The sequence below is a fragment of the Lipotes vexillifer genome, unplaced genomic scaffold, assembly GCF_000442215.2.
Source record: "Lipotes vexillifer unplaced genomic scaffold, Lipotes_vexillifer_v1.1 scaffold34, whole genome shotgun sequence".
Taxonomy (NCBI): Eukaryota; Metazoa; Chordata; class Mammalia; order Artiodactyla; family Lipotidae; genus Lipotes; species Lipotes vexillifer.
Window position 1 is genome coordinate 290273 of NW_006776832.1, and position 20968 is coordinate 311240.

Consider the following 20968-nt stretch of genomic DNA (forward strand, 5'->3'; position numbering starts at 1 on the left):
GGGGCCCGTGGGCCATGGCCGCTGAGCCTGCGCGTCCGGAGCCCATGCTCCACAACGGGAGAGGCCACAACAGTGAGAGGCCCGAGTGCTGCCAAAAAAAAAAAAAAAAGGGATGTTCCTTCCTGTTGAAGTCAAAAGAATTGTACTGTTTAGAGAAAGTCACAGATATGGTGTCTTTTTATATATTTCGCCTTATGCTACCCAAAATTAGTAAAGAGAAACTCAGAATAAAAGGAGTTTTTAAGAGCCAGAAAGAAGAATAACAAAAACATGGCTCCAGTACGCTGGAAAACCGTCTGGAGGTTCCTCAAAAGGCTAAACATAGTTACCATCTGACCTGGCAATTCCACTCCCCGGTACATACCCAAGAAAAACGAAAACTTACATCAACACAAAAAGTCTGTAAGAATATCCACAGCAGCACCATTAGTAATAGCCAGAAGGGAAGAGAAAGCCAAACGTCCATCAACTGATGAGTGGATGAACAAAATGTGGTATATATCCATATAACGAAATATTAGTTGGCAATAAAAAGAAATAAAATACTGATACAAGTTGCAACTTAGATGAACCTTGAAAACCTGCTGTGTGAAAGAAGCCAGTCACAAAAAAACACACATGGTATGATTCTGTTTATGTGAAATATCTAGAATAGGCAATCAATAGAGACAGAAAGTAGCTTAGTGGTTGCCTAGGGCTTGGGGGATGTGGAAGCTGGGGATGTCGACTGAGGAGTACCAGGTTTCTTTCTCAGGTGATGAAAATATTCTAAAATTGATTGTAATAAAGGCTGTACAACTCTGAATATACTACAAGTCACTGAACTATATACTTTAGCTGGGTGAACTGTGTGGTATGCAAATTATATCTCAAACTACTTTCTTAAAAAGGCTCTGTGGGCTTCCCTGGTGGCGCAGTGGTTGAGAGTCCGCCTGCCGATGCAGGGCACACGGGTTCGTGCGCCGGTCCGGGAAGATCCCACATGCCGCGTAGCGGCTGGGCCCGTGAGCCATGGCCGCTGAGCCTGCGCGTCCGGAGCCTGTGCTCCGCAACGGGAGAGGCCACAACAGTGAGAGGCCCGCGTGCCGCAAAAAAAAGAAAAAAAAGGCTCTGTGACATAACAGAAAATGCATATATTGGTCTCTGTCCCCAGTTCCTGGCACAGGGCTCCCAAAACCCTAAGTGATGAGAGGGTTAGGAGCATCTTTTGTTCTAATGGGGTGATTCTGGGTGGGCTCCTGGGCGGGGGCTGGTCACCCGAAGGACCCAGCCATGATCTTCAGCTCCACGCCCCCCATTCTCCAAAGAGGGGAGAGGGGCTGGAAATGAAGGTCATAATTGATCACCCTGTAAGGAAGCCTCCTTAAAATCCCAATAGTGGGGGTTCAGGGAGCTTCCAGGTTGGTGAACACATCCACACACGGGGAGGGTAGTGCACCCCAACCCCATGGGGTCAGAAGCTCCTACTACACTCAGGACCCCTCCAGGCCTCACCCTCTGTATCTCTTCAACTGGCTGTTCATCTGTATCCTTTATCTTAAACCCTGAATAAACTGGTAAACACCTAAGTGTTTCCCTGAATTCTTCGGGCCGCTCTAGGAAATTGATCGGACCCGAGGAGGGGTCACGAGAACCTCTGATTTGTAACCAGATCAGACAGAAGTTGTGGGTAACCTGGGGACCTACTGCTTGCGACTGGCACCCGAAGTGGGTGACAGTAGTCTGGAGGGACCAAGCACTGAGCTTGTGGGATCCAATGCCATCTCTAGGTAGACGGTGTGAGAACTGAGATGAATCGTAGGACACCAGCTGGCGTCGTGGAGAATTACTTGGTGGTAGGGGGAAACCGCCACACGTTTGGTGACCAGAAGCACTGTGAGTGTGGCTGCGGTGTGACAGTCAAGGTGACACAGAAAAGAGAAACACAGAAGGACAGGGAGACCTGTAGGTTTTTTCAAAATACAGACTCCCTTTTCAATACTTTCTCCCCTGTACTTATGGACCATGACAAAGCTCGAAGTCCTAATGTTTTGTTCAGGATAAGAAAAGCAGACAGCTGGATTCCTGGGCAGCACGACTTCCCTTTTCCCCTTTCTCCTTCTGCCCCTAGAGTGACACAGGCACTGCTTCAAGCCAGGAGCTGTGGAGCCACATCTTAAGACAAAGCATACACAGCACAGTCTAATGATAAACTCTTAACTTGTACACGTGGTGTTGTCAACCTTTGGTCCCAGCGCCAGGGCAGTTCTCCACACCAGGCTCCCGTCTTCCAGCTCCGTACCTTCCTTCCGTGGGTGACAGCTCCTTCAAGTCTTCCAGGCCAGGCTTCACGTTCAGTAGCTTCTTATAGAGAGCCAACGGGAAGTGCAGGTCCACCACGGTGGAGTTGTAGATGGCGAGTCCGCAGGTTATGCCAATCAAGTGAAACCAGTTGTGCTCTACAAAACACTTTCACCACATGTGCAAATGTGTTAAAAAGAAAAGCAGGGACTTCCCTGGTGGGCCAGTGGTTAAGAATCCGCCTTCCAATGCAGGGGCCATGGGTTTGATCCGTGGTAGGGGAACTAAGATCCCACATGCCACAGGGCAACTAAGCCTGCGTGCCGCGACTACAGAGCCCACGTGCTCTGGAGCCCGCACACCACAACGAAGAGCCTGCGCCGCAACTAGTACCCGACACAGCCAAAAGTAAATAAACATTTAAAAAAAAAAAAAGAAAAGAAAAGCAGTGTTTGCAGCCCTCAAAACAATCTGCCATTTACCTTAAAATATTTTCAGTACGAAAGAATGAAGATCTCGTTAATATTTAGTTACCTTCTGAAGCAGAGAAGTACCCCTAACAAAAGTTCAGCTGTCCCCCAAAGATGCAATGCTGTAAGTTAAGCATTTACAGCTCATCTGTGATACAGAGAACAGCTTACCCTCACTTAGAGCAGCACTGTCCAACAGAACTTTCTGCAATGATGGACACATTCTATTCTGTGCTGTCCCAGATGGCAGCCACTAACTACACGTGTCTACTGAGCACTTGAACCGTGGTTAGTACAACTGAGGGAATGACTTTAGTATTACTTAATTTTAATTAAATAAAATTTAAACTTAAATAGCCACAGGAAGCTAATGGCTACCTTTCAAGACAGTGCAGATCTAGGGAGAAAACTCCGGTAGAAAAAGAGCTAAACCATAGTTTGCTTGAAATGAGAATGCCTTTTAAAACTTAGCTCTCCGACTGAATTTTCAAAAAGTGTGAGTATGTGTATATTTGTATGAGTATTCATACACATACTATCACTGTTATTAAAATAAGATATATTTGACAACTACTTTTTATATGTCATAAAACCAATTTCTTTATCATACCCTACTCTTTCTACCCTCCGAGGATTACGAAAACTTGGAGCTTACCTACTAGAAATGGAAATGGGGCTAATGGGTGACAAAACACACTATGAGGTCTTAGCAACGGGTGAAACATGAAGACGGGAAACGTGATGATAATCATGTTAAATGATTACCTCTGTCATGCTCCCCTCTGTAAACACCAGAAGGCGAGGGATTGGCCTGACAGTTTAATTCAATCCATCTGTTGAAAGGTGACGTCACTAACTTACCGTATCTGAAAACCACAAGAGATGTGAATCCTGATAGTAGGTAAACATTCCATAGATGGGATTCAACAATTCTTTTAATAGTAAAAGAAAGAACTCCTTTGTGACACCACCAGCATCCACTGCTTCTTCCCCATCAAAAATGACCTTGAAATAATGAAAGCAGAATTAGGATTTCAGGGAAATCACTGGCATTTTATATTTGTTTTCTGTTGTTGTTGTTGTTGTTTTTTAGCAAATTCTTTCCAAAGTCAGGACAAAGAAAGGAAGATGTAACAGAATACACTGACGCAATGAAATCTGCGAAGCGTATCTGCTGACTATTAACAAGGCACTTATAAACACACAAAATTTTACCAGGCACTTCATGGGATACAGAGAAAGTCAGAAGTTTACCATATGTCCACAGAAAGTTTACCATCTATTTGGGGCAGGGAGGCAAACACAAAAGAACCAATTCGAGAATACATTTTATTTTCAACGAGTCAGATACACTGAGAGGTAAATGTTCTGGCACACAGAGAAAAGCAGTGACTGACTTGAATAAAGGAAGAAATCTCTCTCAGTGGGGTTCCTGAACTAACCGATGCATATGAAAGGGAGGACAGCAACCTGAGCAGACACACACCTGGGCTCTGTGAGAGGCTACAGAGAGACCCATCACAACAACAGCTACAGCAAACCAAAGGACGAGATTTATTAAGAGCCTTCTACATGCCAGCCAGCACTTAAACTCTATTAACCTAATCCTCAGAACAGTCTTACACACTGGAATTACTCTTATCATCCCCATTTTACTGGTAAGGGCTCAGGTACAGAACTAAAAACAGCATTTAAGAAAGCTTATCCTGGGAACTTCCCCGGTGGTCCAGTGGTTAAGACTCCATGCTTCCAATGCTGGGGCCACGGGTTTGATCAGGGGACAGGGAACTGAGATCCCGCGTGCTGCATGGCACAGCCAAAAAAAAAAAAAAAAACCAAAAGCAAGCTTATCCCGGTGCCTGTGGTCAAGGTTGCCTAGAGCAGGAGAGTAAAGGTCTCTGATTATATGGATGCCAGTAGAAGACTTAACTCAAACACGCTACCAAGCAAGAAGTGTTCCATCTGAATTACTGATTGAAAACAAGGGGCAAAGAAAGCGCCCTCTCTTTGCAATATCAAAAACCTAACCCAGAAGTTCTAGGGAGAACTCCCAGGCAGACTGATGGGACTGATACTACTTACTGGAAATTTTTAAAAGGGTGACAGTATCATGGAGACCATCAGTTTCTTGCCTATTACATTTCAGAAACTGGAGTTTACAACAGGATTGGAAATAGAGTTAGGAAAGTCTTCTGAAGGGAAAGGTAAATCACTAAATATTTACTGACCAGCTACTGCGTACCTAGCATTGTGCTAAGCCCTGGGAATTCACTAAGCGGTGACACAAACATGCCTAATCTATGAGGAAAGACAATTTCTTAATTTTATCATTTCCAAGTACTGAGAGGGCCTATCCTAACAGGCCAGCAGCTGCCCAGACAATTTCACTACTTTTCCATTCTTTTTTTTTTTTTAACCTTCTTTCTCTTAAAACTTTGACATCCAAAGACTTCCTAGATGCTGGCTTGGTAGCTTTACCTAGCTGAAGCTTTAGCAGTACTGTTGTTCGCTTGGTTTTGGTAGAGCTGGAGCAGGTAAACTGAAGAGAGCAGACAAAAAAGGCCCTATATTCCCCTCAAGTAATCCACTGGCATTTTTATCTGATGTCACGTTGAGATGTTCTCTTTGGTGACTGGACAGAAGGAAGTGAGTAAATTCTTGTAAAATGAATGAAAGAAAGAATGAATGGCTGTACTCCACGATTTTAATAAAATCTCTGCTGCTTCATCAACACTGTTTAAAGAAAACCCAGAAGGTATTTAGAGGAATATACGGAAGGGCTCACTTTGAGAGGCTTTTTCAAATCAATATCAGAATGAATGCTCAGCTCTCTCAGGGCATCTCCAACAAGGTTGCTCCTGCGAACATGAAGGACCAGGAAGGGGCTTCTGGCCAGCAGAGGCTCCAAGGTGAGAAGCATGAAGACGTTCTGCAGGTTGGCCCCGTTGACTGCCACCTGGAACGGCACATCCAAGAGCGCAGTTATCACTCAGAGCACACCTGTGAGTGGGGACAGCAGCCAGGCCTGCCTTTGGACCGGGGGTAGGTCGGGGCCAAGCTGACTGCAGCTCCATTTTGGTCTTTATTTTCCTCCTAACATTTCCAGTAGATTTTCTCAGTTACTCATGTTTACAAAACACACAAATCTTTCTAATCTGAACGCAAAGAGATTAAATGAAACACTTTATGTAGACCATATGATCCATAACTCATTCCAGGAAAATAATTTAGACTAAGCTGATGAAGACTGAAATAATATCTTAGTAGAAGAAAGTGATGACGGACAGTGGGTAGAAACTATGACTTTCAAAGTGGCAGGAAGAGCAACCTAATAACCCCTTGCTAAATGGTGTTTATTCTTTGAAAAATGTCCATTTTCTCTGGAAAACCTTTAAATTGTCAATATCATGGATATATCACTGTGAAAACATATATATATACAGAGAGAGATAGATATAGATAAGAGCTAGAGAGAGACAGACAGATGGGGAAAGGGAGAGGGAGATGAATGAAGTTATATATCCACCAACAACGGGAATTGGTAGATTTGGATCGCTAATTCACAGATGTCTTTGTAGCCTTGTCAAAACCAATTATATTTTACAATAAAAATGGGTGTTTAAAATAAATTAAACAAATCTCTGTAACTTGAATTTTTGCTCAGTAAAGAACTGCCAAGCTCCATTTAATTATCTATCAGGGGTCAGCAAACAATGGCCCAAGGACCGAATCCAGCCTGCTGCCTGCTTCTGTACAGCTCTTGAGCTAACAGTAGTTTTTACATTTTCAAATAGTTTTTTAAAAATCAGAAGAAAAATATTTCACTACATGTGAAAATTATATAAAATTCAAATTTCATGCTACGACAGAGCTGAATACCTGAGACAACTCTATGGCCCACAAAGACACGTATTTACTATATGGCCCTTTATGAAGACACTTGCCACCCCCGTTTATGTAGATGTGCATTCACATATATGTGTTATATTCAATATAAAATTGCTGAAAATTTTTCTAACAGTTCTAAAAGTTACAATGGAACTTCATCCAAATCAACTTTCTCCTATTAGGAAAAATTACAAGTGAAAGTATAAGATGAAAGAAACCCATAAGAAGAGAAAATAAGGTTTAAAATATGTTACCTGCATCTGCAGTTCAGCATCGGTCTGTAACATTTTGGTCTTGGCTTGGGCATCAAAGATGAAAGGGTAGGAACAAAGTGTTACAGCATCCTAGAATAAAACATATTATTGGCAATATTATAGTATCCCACAGAGAATACTGCTGGAAAAATACATAAATAAATTTTACAGAGTCATTTACCTGCATTATAGATGGTCTAGCCTTCTGTGTAAAGAAAAATAAAAAGTCTCTTAGTTGGATTACAGAACTTGAACTTCCTACCTCCCACAAATAACAAAACAGATAACCTATCTGACCATTTGGCCATGGAACTAACACCATTTGAACAGCTGACTGGAGTTTTGATGGAACAGACTAGTTGTTTTGATGAATACAGACTGAGAAGAACACTAAAAACAATTTAAAAAAATTTTTTAAAGGACCTTTACAAACCATTTCACTAAGCCCTTAATTCACAGTATTAATAGAACTCCCATTTATAAGAAATCTAATTCCAAAACAGGAGCTTTACAAATATGACTTCAGATGTTAATTTTGTTGGGTAAAGTGGATAATGCAAATTTCATCTGTCAAAATGTTAAGTCTCCCTTTTACACACACACACACACACACACACACACACACACACACACACACACACACACACACACAGAGTTCCTCTTAGGAGAAACCAAATATTTAGAAAGCTGTCCCTGGGCGGCTTCCCTGGTGGCGCAGTGGTTAAGAATCCACCTGCCAATGCAGGGGACACGGGTTCGAGCTCTGGTCCAGGAAGATCCCACATGCCACGGAGCAACTAAGCCCGTGCGCCACAACTACCGAGCCTGCACTCTAGGGCCCGTGAGCCACAACTGAGCCCGCATGCCTAGAGACCGGGCTCCGCAACAAGAGAAGCCACCACAATGAGAAGTCCGTGCACCACAACGAAGAGTAGCCCCCGCCCGCCACAACTAGAGAAAGCCCACGCAGCAACAAAGACCCAACGCAGCCAAAAATAAATTAATTTAAAAAAAAAGATATTTAGAAAGCTGTCCCTGCCTAAGCACTTAGACCAACGCCTGGCCTACAGAAGACACTCCATCAATATGTGAATAAATCTGAATAAACTTTTGAGGAGGGGAATAACAATACAGACACACCTCGTTTTATTGTGCTTCATTTTACTGTGTTTCACAGATACTGCTTTTTTAAACATTTTATTTTTTTTTTTACATTATTTATTTTTTATTGGAGTGTAATTGCTTTACAATGTTGTGTTAGTTTCTGCTGTACAGTGAAGTGAAACAGCTATATGTATACCTATATCCCCCCCCTCCCTCTTGGACCTCCCTCCCATCCCATCCCACCCCTCTAGGTCATCAGAGCACCGACCTGAGCTCCCTGCACTATACAGTAGGTTCCCACTAGCTATCTGTTTTACACATGGTAGTTAGTATATTTATGTCAAACCTAATCTCCCAATTCATCCCACCCTCCCCCCACTTCCCCACAAATTGAATCTTGTGGCAACCCTGAGTCTCTCAAGACTACGGGCGCCGTATTTCCAGCAGCATTTGCTCACTTCGTGTCTCTGTGTCACATTTTGGTAATTCTGACAATATTTCAAAGTCTCTCATTCTTATTTGTTATGGTGACCTGTGATCAGCGATCTTTGATGCTACCACTGCAAAAAGATTGCAACTGGCTGAAGGCTAAAATGACAGCTAACATTTTTTAGCAATGAAATATTTTTTAATTAAGGTTTGTACATTCATTGTTTTTTTAAACATAATACTATTGCACACTTAACAGACTACTGTACAATATAAACATAAATTTTATATGCACTGGGAAACCAAAAAATTTGTGTGACTTGCTTTATCGTGATATTCGCTTTACTGCAGTGGTCTGGAACCAAACCCACAATTTCTCCAAGGTATGCCTATAAATAAATATAACCACAAACATATCTAAGAGGTATGTTAGTTTCTTTTATCAGGAGAAAAAAGGAACTCTCTCCTGAAAGGTTTTGTTAAGTTAATGAATAATGTTTGCTACATAACCTAACAGAAAGAAACAAAAAAAATCAACGGTATAGATCATGTTGACCTGTAGCAGTATTTCTCAAACAGAAAACCATGGATTTATTCCCAGAGATCTGAAAGTGCACTATGAATTTTTAAAATTTTGTGGTGTTTTTTAATGATATCCTAAACAAAATAAAAACACATTCTGAATGACCTCTTTATAATGATGTGTTACCATATAATTTGCATTTATTTTAATGATTGCACTGGTGCCATGTTATACTGAATTGTCCAAGGGTAATAAGAAAGAAGAAAAGCAGTCTTCCTTTGTAAGTGATGCATTTGTGCCCAGGAAAAGGCCACTGCAGTCCTGGCTCCCTGCATGAATGAAGGTTTAATAGCAGCTGAAAGGACAAAAGAGAGCTGAGTCATCCCTGGGCGTATAGAGCAAGCTGCAGAACTCAAGTCCCCAGGCCTGGCAGCCCGCAGTCCTGATCACAATGTAAGTAGGGTTTGGCTTCAGTAAGGCATTCTTGCTCATCACGTTAAATCCACGAGGCTAATTTGTGTTTTACTGATTTTAGAGTTTTGTTAATATTTAATCTGTAAATTTGCTTTGGTTTTATAACATTTAAATGCTATATGAATGAGAAGTGTATATCTACTGCCTTTTGTATTTGTGTATATTTCAATGAAATCATTGAAAAGCAGTTTTAATTAAAGTTCCCCTTGTTTGTTCTTTAGAAACATGTTCCTTCAGGGATCTTGGAACATTTCCCTAGCCTGAGAAACACTAATCAGAGACAGGATTCCAGTCCAGGGAGACAAGGTATGGAATCCTGCACACAGAACCCAGAGTGACTTGATTCATTCTCATGCCTACTTCTCTAATTACTTTGAATTCTGGAATTGAAATCACTAAAATAAACACACACACACACCATAAAACAGCACTAGGTACCTACAACGGGTACAAGTATCTCTTGGGATAAGTGTGTTGGGAAAGTGTGTTTAAAACTGGTGCCAATATTCAGAATTTTCTAACCTCCCTCTCAGAAGAGATTTTATTCTAAGCATTATTTGCCTATTCTCAAGGCAAAAGAAAGATCTTTACCATGTGTGTTGGTCTATAAAGCAAGATAAAGTTTTGAACACTTCAAATTAAAACTGACTATGGGAGAAGTGAAAACAGTTACTATAAAAACAGTTGTTGGCTTTACAGCATTGGCAGTATACAGTTGGCCCTCCTTATCCACGGTTCCACATCTGCAGATTCAACCAACCTCAGGTGGAAAATATGCAGGGGGGGGGGGGGAAAAGACAATTCCAGAAGGTTCCAGAAAGCAAAACTTGAATTTGCCACACACCGGCAACTATTTACATAGCACTTACACTGTATTATGTAGTATAAGTAATCAAGAGATGATTTAAAGTCTGTTTAGGTTATACGCAAATAATACAACATTTTATATGAGGGACTTGAGCATGGTATGGGAATGGGGGCTCCTGGAACCAATCGGCTGTTGATACTGAGGGACAACTATATCTAGTATTTTTACTTTTTTATAAATTTATTATTTATTTATTTGTTATTTTTGGCTGTGTTGGGTCTTCGTTGCTGTGCGCGGGCTCTCTCTAGTTGCGGCAAGCAGGAGCTACACTTCGTTGCGGTGCGCGGGCTTCTCATTGCAGTGGCTTCTCTTGTTGTGGAGCACAGGCTCTAGGCACGCAGGCTTCAGTAGTTGCGGCTCGTGGGCTCAGTAGTTGCGGCACACAGACCCTAGAGCATGCAGGCGTCAGTAGTTGTGGCACGTGGGCTCAGTAGTTGTGGCTTGCGGGCTCTAGAGCATAGGCTCAGTAGTTGTGGTGCACAGGCTTAGCTGCTCTGCAGCATGTGGGATCTTCCCAGACCAGGGCTCGAACCCATGTCCCCTGCATTGGCAGGCGGACTCTCAACCACTGCACCACCAGGGAAGCCCAAGTCTATGAGTTTTTGTATTTGAAATATAATAATTTCACTGATTTTTATTTTGCAGATGCTGAATATTTTAGAAATGGTATTAGTGCTGGCATTTCCATATTATGTGAACGAAATACTGAAACAGCAGTATTATGATTCTGCTTCCTGACTGCTCTCCCTAACCTAGAAGAATGTGTATGAACTGGTAAGATATGTGATCCCCTCCTGAGAGGCTGTTTGTCCTGGACCATCCATTCCCCAAAAGTGAGTCTCACAACCTGTAACTAGCAAAGTACTACTGATGAATCACATTTCAAGTGTTCCTGCTTGAAATGGGGCTGGCCTGTAACCTTCGTTCATGATTTTTAAGTATATGACAGAGAAGCAATGAATAAGTACATGGTACAGAACTAGAGAACTGGAGAACTGGGAATATCTTTTTCTTTTCTTTTCTTTCTTTTAACTCCAAGTCAACAGTTCCTAAATGTGGCTGTGACTGGGGACAAGAGGCATCACACAAACACCAAGGAGGAAACCCAGGAGACCCCGCCTTCGGGCCTGCCTGCCACCACGTGTTCCTGTACCCTCCGTGGGCAAGTCTGGCTCCCAGCATCGCTGAATGCTGAGGCACACACAGCTGCCTCATCTCACCACGCACAATACTGCTAACCGGAACCAGACACTGCCCCGGATGACAAAGACAGCCAATGTCAGGTTCACTCGAGTCTTTATTTTTGAAGCATTTTCTTTTTTTTTTCTAAATTAATTTTTATTGGAGTATGGTCGCTTTACAATGAAGCATTTTCGTTGTATCACTCAATTTCTCACTTGTGAGACCCTCTATGGGGCCCACACAGTCACTCATTCTGTGTGCTATTTGTTTTTCAAGTGTAGATGATGGCCGTGAATAAACGGAAATAAGCCACTACCACCTCTTCTTTAAAATAAGCTGAGGGATACCTTCAAGATGGCAGAGGAGTAAGACGCAGAGATCACCTTCCTCCCCACAAATACATCAGAAATACATCTACACGTGGAACAGCTCCTACAGAACACCTACTGAACGCTGGCAGAAGACCTCAGACCTCCCAAAAGGCAAGAAACGCCCCACGTACCTGGCCGTGTGGCTGACAGGGTCTTGGTGCTCCGGGCAGGTGTCAGGCCTGTGCCTCTGAGGTGGGAGAGCTGAGTTCAGGATACTCGTCCACAAGAAACCTCCCAGCTCCACGTAATATCAAACGGCGAAAATCTCCCAGAGATCCCCATCTCAACACCAGCACCCAGCTTCATTCAACGACCAGCAAGCTACAGTGCTGGACACCCTATGCCAAACAACTAGCAAGACTGGAACACAACCCCACCCATTAGCAGAGAGGCTACCTAAAATCATAATAAGGTCACAGACACCCCAAAACACACCACCAGACATGATCGTGCCCACCAGAAAGATAAGATCCAGCCTCATCCAACAGAACACAGGCACCACTGTCCTCCACAAGGAAGCTTACACAACCCACTGAACCAACCTTCGGCACTGGGGGCAGACACCAAAAACAATGGGAACTATGAACCTGCAGCCTGTGAAAAGGAGAACCCAAACACAGTAAGTTTAGCAAAATGAGAAGACAGAAAAACACACAGCAGATGGAGCAAGAGAAAAACGCACCAGACCTAACAAATGAAGAGGAAATAGGCAGTCTACCTGACAAAGAATTCAGAATAATGGTAGTAAAGATGATCCAAAATCTTGGAAATAGAATAGAGAAAATACAAGAAACATTTAACAAGGACCTAGGAGAACTAAAGAGCAAACAAACACTGATGAACAACACAATAAATGAAATTAAAAATTCTCTAGATGGGATCAATAGCAGAATAACTGAGGCAGAAGAACGGATAAGTGACCTGGAAGATAAAATAGTGGAAATAACTACTGCAGAGCAGAATAAAGAAAAAGAGTGAACAGAACTGAGGACAGTCTCGGAGACCTCTGGGACAACATTAAACGCACCAACATTCGAATTATAGGGGTCCCAGAAGAAGAAGAGAAAGAGAAAGGGACTGAGAAGATATTTGAAGAGATTGTAGTTGAAAACTTCCCTAATATGGGAAAGGAAATAGTAAATCAAGTCCAGAAAGCACAGAGAGTCCCATACAGAACAAATCCAAGGAGAAATACACCAAGACACATTAATCAAACTGTCAAAAATTAAATACAAAGAAAACATATTAAAAGCAGCAAGGGAAAAACAACAAATAACATACAAGGGAATCCCCATAAGATAAACAGCTGATCTTTCAGCAGAAACTCTGCAAGCCAGAAGGGAGTGGCAGGACATATTTAAAGTGATGAAAGGGAAAAACCTACAACCAAGATTACTCTACCCAGCAAGGATCTCATTCAGATTCAACACAGAACTTAAAACCTTTACAGACAAGCAAAAGCTAAGAGAATTCAGCACCACCAAACGAGCTTTACAACAAATGCTAAAGGAATTTCTCTAGGCAGGAAACACAAGAGAAGGAAAAGACCTACAATAACAAACCAAAAACACTTAAGAAAATGGTTAAAGGAACATACATATCGATAATTACCTTAAATGTAAATGGATTAAATGGTCCAACCAAAAGAGACAGACTGGCTGATGGATACAAAAACAAGATCCACGTAGATGCTATCTACAAGAGACCCACTTCAGACCTAGGGACATTACAGACTGAAAGTCAGGGGATGGAAAAAGATATTCCATGTAAATGTAAACCAAAAGAAAGCTGGAGTAGCAATTGTCACATCAGACAAAACAGACTTTAAAATAAAGACTGTTACAAGAGACAAAGAAGGACACTACATAATGATCAAGGGATCAGTCCAAGAAGATATAACAAGCGTAAATATTTATGAACCCAACACAGAGCACCTCAAAACATAAGGCAAATGCTAACAGCCATAAAAAGGGAAACTGACAATAATACAATCATAGTAGGGGACTTTACCACCCCACTTTCCAAGGACAGATCATCCAAAATGAAAAGAAAAAAGGAAATACAAGATTTACATGATACATTAAACAAGATGGACTTAATTGATATTTATAGGACATTCCACCCCAAAACAACAGAATACACATTCTTCTCAAGTGCACATGGAACATTCTCCAGGATAGATCATATCTTGGGTCACAAATCAAGCCTTAGGAAATTTAAGAAAATTGAAATCATATGAAGCATCTTTCCCGACCACAATGCTATGAGACTAGATATCAATTACAGGAAAAAAATCTGTAAAAAATACAAACACATGGAGGCTAAACAATACACTACTAAATAACTAAGAGATCACTGAAGAAATCAAAGAGGAAATAAGAAAATACCTAGAAACAAATGACAATGAAAACACAACAACCCAAAACCTATGGGATGCAGCAAGAGCAGTTCTAACAGGGAAGTTTATACCAATACAATCGTACCTCAAGCAACAAGAAACATCTCAAATAAAACCTAACCTTACAACTAAAGCAATTAGTGAAAGAAGAACCAAAAAACCCCAAAGTTAGCAGAAGGAAACAAATCATAAAGATCAGATCAGAAATAAATGAAAAAGAAATGAAGGAAACAATAGAAAAGAGCAATAAAACTAAAAGCTGGTTCTTTGAGAAGATAAACAAAATTGATAAACCATCAGCCAGACTCATCAAGAAAAAAAGGGAGAAGACTCAGATCAATAGAATCAGAAATGAAAAAGGAGAAGCAACAACCGACACTGCAGAACTAAAAAAAATCATGAGGGATTACTACAAGCAACTCTATGCCAATAAAATGGACAATCTGGGGCTTCCCAGGTGGCGCAGTGGTTGAGAGTCCGCCTGCCGATGCAGGGGACACGGGTTCGTGCCCCAGTCCGGGAGGATCCCACATGCCGCGGAGCGGCTGGGCCCGTGAGCCATGGCCGCTGAGCCTGCGCGTCCGGAGCCTGTGCTCCGCAACGGGAGAGGCCACAACAGTGAGAGGCCCGCGTACCGCAAAAAAAAAAAAAAAAGGACAATCTGGAAGAAATGGACAAATGCTTAGAAAAGCACAACTTTCAGAGACTGAACCAGGAAGAAACAGAAAATATAAACAGGTCAATCACAAGCACTGAAATTGAGACTGTGATTAAACGTCTTCCAACAAACAAAAGCCCAGGACCAGGTGGCTTCAGAGACGAATTCCATCAAACTTTAGAGAAGAGCTAACACCTATCCTTCTCAAACTCTTCCAAAACATAGCAGAGGGAGGAACACTCCCAAACTCATTCTACGAGGCCACCATCACCCTGATACCAAAACCAGACAAGGATGTCAGAAAGAAAGAAAACTACAGGCCAATATCACTGATGAACATAGATGCAAAAATCCTCAACAAAATACTAGCAAAGAGAACCCAGCAGCACAGTAAAAGGATCATACACCATGATCAAGTGGGGTTTATCCCAGGAATGCAAGGATTCTTCAATATACGCAAATCAATCAATGTGATAAACCATATTAACCAACTGAAGGAGAAAAAGCATACGATCATCTCAATAGATGCAGCAAAGCTTTAGACAAAATTCAACATCCATTTATGTTAAAAACCCTCTAGAAAGTAGGCACAGAGGGTACTTATCTCAACATAATAAAGGCCATATGTGACAAACCCACAGCCAACATCGTTCTCAATGGTGAAAAACTGAAACCATTTCCACTAAGATCAGGAAGAAGACAAGGTTGTCCACTCTCACCACTATTATTCAACACAGTTTAGGAAGTTTTAGCCACAGCAATCAGAGAAGAAAAAGAAATAAAAGGAATCCAAATTGGAAAAGAAGTAAAGCTGTCACTGTTAGCAGATGACATGATACTATACATGGAGAACTCTAAAGATGCTACCAGAAAACTACTAGAGCTAATCAATGAATTTGGTAAAGTAGCAGGATACAAAATTAATGCACAGAAAGCTCTTGCATTCCTATACAGTAATGATTAAAAATCTGAAAGCGAAATTAAGGAAACACTCCCATTTACCATTGCAACAAAAAGAATAAAATACCTAGGAATAAACCTACCTAAGGAGACAAAAAATCTGCATGCAGAATACTATAAGACACTGATGAAAGAAACTAAAGATGATACAAACAGATGGGGAGATATACCATGTTCTCAGATTGGAAGAATCAACATTGTGAGAATGACTACACTACCCAAAGCAATCTACAGATTCAATGCAATCCCTATCAAACTACCAATGGCATTTTTCACAGAAGTAAAACAAAAAATTTCACAATTTGTATGGAAACACAAAAGACCCCGAATAGCCAAAGCAATCTTGAAAAAGAAAAACGGAGCTGGAGGAACCAGACTCCCTGACTTCAGACTAAACTACAAAGCTACAGTAATCAAGACAGTATGGTACTGGCACGAAAACAGAAATATAGATGAATGGAACAGGACAGAAAGCCCACAGATAAACCCACGCACATAAGGTCATCTTATTTTTGATAAAGGAGGCAAGAATATATAATGGAGAAAAGACAGCTTCTTCAATAAGTGGTGCTGGGAAAACTGGACAGCTACATGTAGAATAAAATTACAACACTCCCTAACACCATATAGAAAAATAAACTCAAAATGGATTAAAGACCTAAATGTAAGGCCAGACACTATAAAACTCTTAGAGGAAAACACAGGCAGGGCCGAACACTCCATGACATAAATCACAGCAAGATCCTTTTTGACCCACCTCCTAGAGAAATGGAAATAAAAACACAAATAAACAAATGGGACCTAATGAAATTTAAAAGGTTTTGCACAGCTAAGCAAACCATAAACAAGATGAAAAGACAACCCTCAGAATGGGAGAAAATATTTGCAAATGAAGTAACTGACAAAGGATTAATCTCCAAAATACAAATGCAGCTCATGCAGCTCCATGTCAAAAAAACAAACAACCCAATCCAAAAATGGGCACAAGACCTAACCAGACATTTCTCCAAAGAAGATATACAGATTGCCAACAAACACATGAAAGGACGCTCACCATCACTAATCATTTGAGAAATGCAATTCAAAACTACAATGAGGTATCGCCTCATACCGGTCAGAATGGCCAACATCAAAAAATCTACAAACAATAAATGCTGGAGAGGATGTGGAGAAAAGGGAACCCTCCTGCACTGTTGGTGGGAATGTAAATTGATACAGCCACTATGGAGAACAGTTTGGAGGTTCCTTAAAAATCTAAAAATAGAACTACCATATGAGCCAGCAATCCCGCTACTGGGCATATACCCTGAGAAAACCATAATTCAAAAAGACACATGCACCCCAGTGTTCACTTCAGTTCTATTTACAATAGCCAGGACATGGAAGCAACCTAAGTGTCCATTGACAGATGAATGGATAAAGAAGATGTGGCACATATATACAATGGAATATTACTCAGCCATGAAAAGAAACGAAATTGAGCTATTTGTAGTGAGGTGGATGGACCTAGAGTCTGTCATACAGAGTAAAGTAAGTCATAAAGGGAAAAACAAATACCATATGCTAACACATATGTATGGATTCTAAAATAAAATGGTTCTGAAGAACCTAGTGGCAGGACAGGACTAAAGAGTCAGACAGAGAATGGACTTGAGGATACGGGGAGGGGGAAGGGTAAGCTGGGACGAAGTGAGGGAGTGGCATGGACATATATACACTACCAAACGTAAAATAGATAGCTAGTGGGAAGCAGCCGCATAGCACAGGGAGAACAGCTCGGTGCTGTGTGACCACCTAGAGGGGTGGGATAGGGAGGGTGGGAGGGAGATGCAAGAGGGAGGAGATATGGGGATATATGTATATGTGTAGCTGATTCACTTTGTTATACAGCAGAAACTAGCACACCACTGTAAAGCAATTATACTCCAGTAAAGATGTCAAAAAATAATAATAATAAAAGAAGCAAAAAGCAGCCACTTTAGAATGTTGCTTTCATACACCATAGCCCTTTGCCCATACATATTATGTTCCTTTTGCACTACACTGAACACCCCACAGAGGCAGCCACCATGTCCTGTACGTATCTCCATCCCCAGTGGTAGCCGGCACATGACGTACATTAGGTGCCCAAGACTGCTTACTGAAAAATAGTTATTAGGGCTTATGAAATGCCAGGTACTAGGTACTCTGACAAGTAAGGCCTTTCCATGGTTTCTCCCATTTACTTCTCACAGTACTGTTATAATTCACATTTATAAATGAGGATGCTAGGCTTATAGAAATTAAGTAATTTGCCTAAAGTCACATAGGTCGTAGGCCAGAGTTGAGACTTGAACCCAGTTCTTTTTGACTAAAGCACGTGCTCTGAACTGTATGCTATACTGCCTCGGCTACTGCCAACGCAAAAAATTTAACACATAAAAACTCATATAGTGTGAGACAGACAGACAGACAGACACACACACACACACACACACACACACACACAGGAACATTATTCATCCATAAAAAAGAAGGCAACCGTGCCATTTGCAACAACATGGGTGAAACTAAAGGGCATTTTACACTAAGTGAAATAAGCCAGACAGAGACAGACAAACACTGTATGGTGTCATTTACATGTGGAATCTAAAAAAAAACAAGAAAGCCAATCTCACCAAAACAGAATAATGGTGGTTTCCAGGGGCTAGGGCGGGAACAGGGGAGGAGATGGGGAGATATAGGTCAAAGGGTAGGATCTTTTCAGTTACAAGTAAGCTCTAAGGAGCTAAAGCACAGCATGGTGACTATAGTTAATAACACAGTATTAAATACTGGGAACTTGATGAGAGTACATCTTAAGCATTCTCAAAGCACACAAAAAAAGAAGTTAACTATGTGAGGTAATGGATGTGTTAATTAACTTGATCTTTGTCATCATTTCACACTGTATATCAAATCATCATATTGTACACTTTAAATATATACAATAATGTCGATTATCCCTCAGTAAAGCTGGGGGAAAATCCACTCATTGTTCATTACTATGATTTAAAAGTGGTTAAGCTCAGAAATAAACCCATGCATATATGGCCAATTAATTTATGTAAAGGAGGCAAGATCACACAATGGGAAAAGGACAGGCTCTTCAATAAATGGTGTTGAGAAAACTGGATGGGCACATACAAAAGGATAAAACTGGACCACTATCTTACTTATCACACATAAAAATTAACTCAAAATGGATTAAAGACCTGAATGTAAGACCTAAAACCATAAAACTCATAGCAGAGAACGTAGGTAGTAAGCAACTTGACATCAGTCCTGGCAATGATTTTTTGGATCCAACTTCAAAATCAAAGGCAACAAAAGCAAAAATAAACAAATGGAACTACATCAAACTAAAAAGCTTCTGCAGAGCAAAGGAAACCATCAACAAAATGAAAAGGCAGCCTACAGAATGGGAGAGGTATTTGCAAACAATATACCTGATAAGGGGTTAATGTCCAAAATATACAAAGAACTCATACAACTCAATATCAAAAAAAAAAAAAAAAACAAAAATCACCAACCCAATTACAAAAACGGGCAGAGGACTTCGACATTTTTCCAAAGATGACATACAGGTGGCCAACAGGCACATGAAAAGATGCTCAACATCATTAATCAGGGAAATGCCAATCAAAACCACAGTGAGGTTTCACCTCACACCTGTCAGAATGTCTACTATCAAAAAGACAAAAAATAACAAGGGTGGGCAAGGATGTGGAGAAACGGGAACCCTTGTGCACTGTTGGTGGGAATTTAAACTGGTGCAGCCAGTATGGAAAATTGTATGGAGGTTCCTCAAAAAATTGAAAATAGAACTACCATATGATCCAGCAGTTCCACTTCTGGGTATTTATCCAAGGAATACAAAAACACTAATTCGAAAAGATTTATGTACCCCCATATCCATGGCAGCCTTATTTACATTAGCCAAGATATGGAAACAACCGAAGCGTCCACAGATGGATGAAGGGATAAAGAAGATGGGGTATATACACACACAGTGGAATAGTACTCCTGTAACCGAGCAGGACCCTATGGGGCCTTCCCAGGATGGACCCCTCCCCCATACCCTCTGCTGTAGCTCCTCTCTGAAGGACCTAGATAACAGTACCTGATGCGCATTTCCTGAGTTCTCTTGCAGATACTAAAACCACCACCAAATGGAAGAAACTACCTACCTGATGACCAGGAGCACACAGCCGCCAGACCTACTGGAGCCTGAGGAATGATAATGTGACACTGCCCTGTTACCTCACCATCAACCAACCAGAGACTTGTGCACAGGCAGATTACATACTCTGCGACTCCCCTCCCCCACCTGGCCTTTAAAAACGCTTTCCTGAAACCCACCAGGGAGTTCGGGTGCTCTGAACACTAGCTTCCCTGGACTCCTTGCTTGGTACCCTGCAGTGAATGCTGCACTTTCCTTCCCACAACCCGGTGTCAGAAATTGGCTTTATTGAGCGCAGGCAAACCGACCCAAGTTTGGTTCGGTAACACTCAGACGTTAAAAAAAAAAAATGGAATCTTGCCATTTTCAACAACCTGGATGGACCTTGAAGGCACTATGCTAAGTGAAATAAGTCAGACAAAGAAAGACAAACGCTGTATTATTTCACTTATGCTTGGAATCTAAACAAAGCAAAGCAAAGCAAAACAACAAGCTCATAGATAAAGAGACAGTTTAGTGGTTGCCAGAGGGGAGAGGGGATAGCGGGTGAGTAAAATGCACGAAGAGGGTCAAAGGTACAAACTTCCAGTTATAAAATAAATAAGTCACAGTGATAATAATGCACAGCATAGTGACTATAGACGGTAAAACTGCGTTGCATATTTTAGTTGCTAAAGCTGCTAAGAGAGTAAATCTTAAAAGTTCTCAACACAAGAAAAACCAAATTTGTTAACTGTGTGGTGACAGTGACTAGACATACTGTGATGATCATTTCACAGTGTATGTAAGTATCGAGTCATTATGTTATACACCTGAAACTAATATAATGTTACATGTCAATTATATCTCGAAAGAAAGTAGTCAAAAAAACATGAATCAATATATGAAATAGCTTTAGCATTTTACGT

General features: G+C 41.2%; 1 protein-coding gene across 1 annotated transcript in view; it reads right to left on the reverse strand.

The window, feature by feature from the left end:
* Positions 1-20968, reverse strand: part of HERC3 (HECT and RLD domain containing E3 ubiquitin protein ligase 3) — a 134742-nt gene that overhangs the window by 45343 nt on the left and 68431 nt on the right. Inside the window, exons 15-19 of the mRNA XM_007450674.1 lie at positions 7074-7097; positions 6893-6982; positions 5536-5706; positions 3612-3755; positions 2282-2448 (exon numbers count right to left, since the gene is read on the reverse strand). Of these exons, the coding sequence (XP_007450736.1) occupies positions 2282-2448; positions 3612-3755; positions 5536-5706; positions 6893-6982; positions 7074-7097 (596 nt within the window). The remainder of the gene's footprint in view (positions 1-2281; positions 2449-3611; positions 3756-5535; positions 5707-6892; positions 6983-7073; positions 7098-20968) is intronic.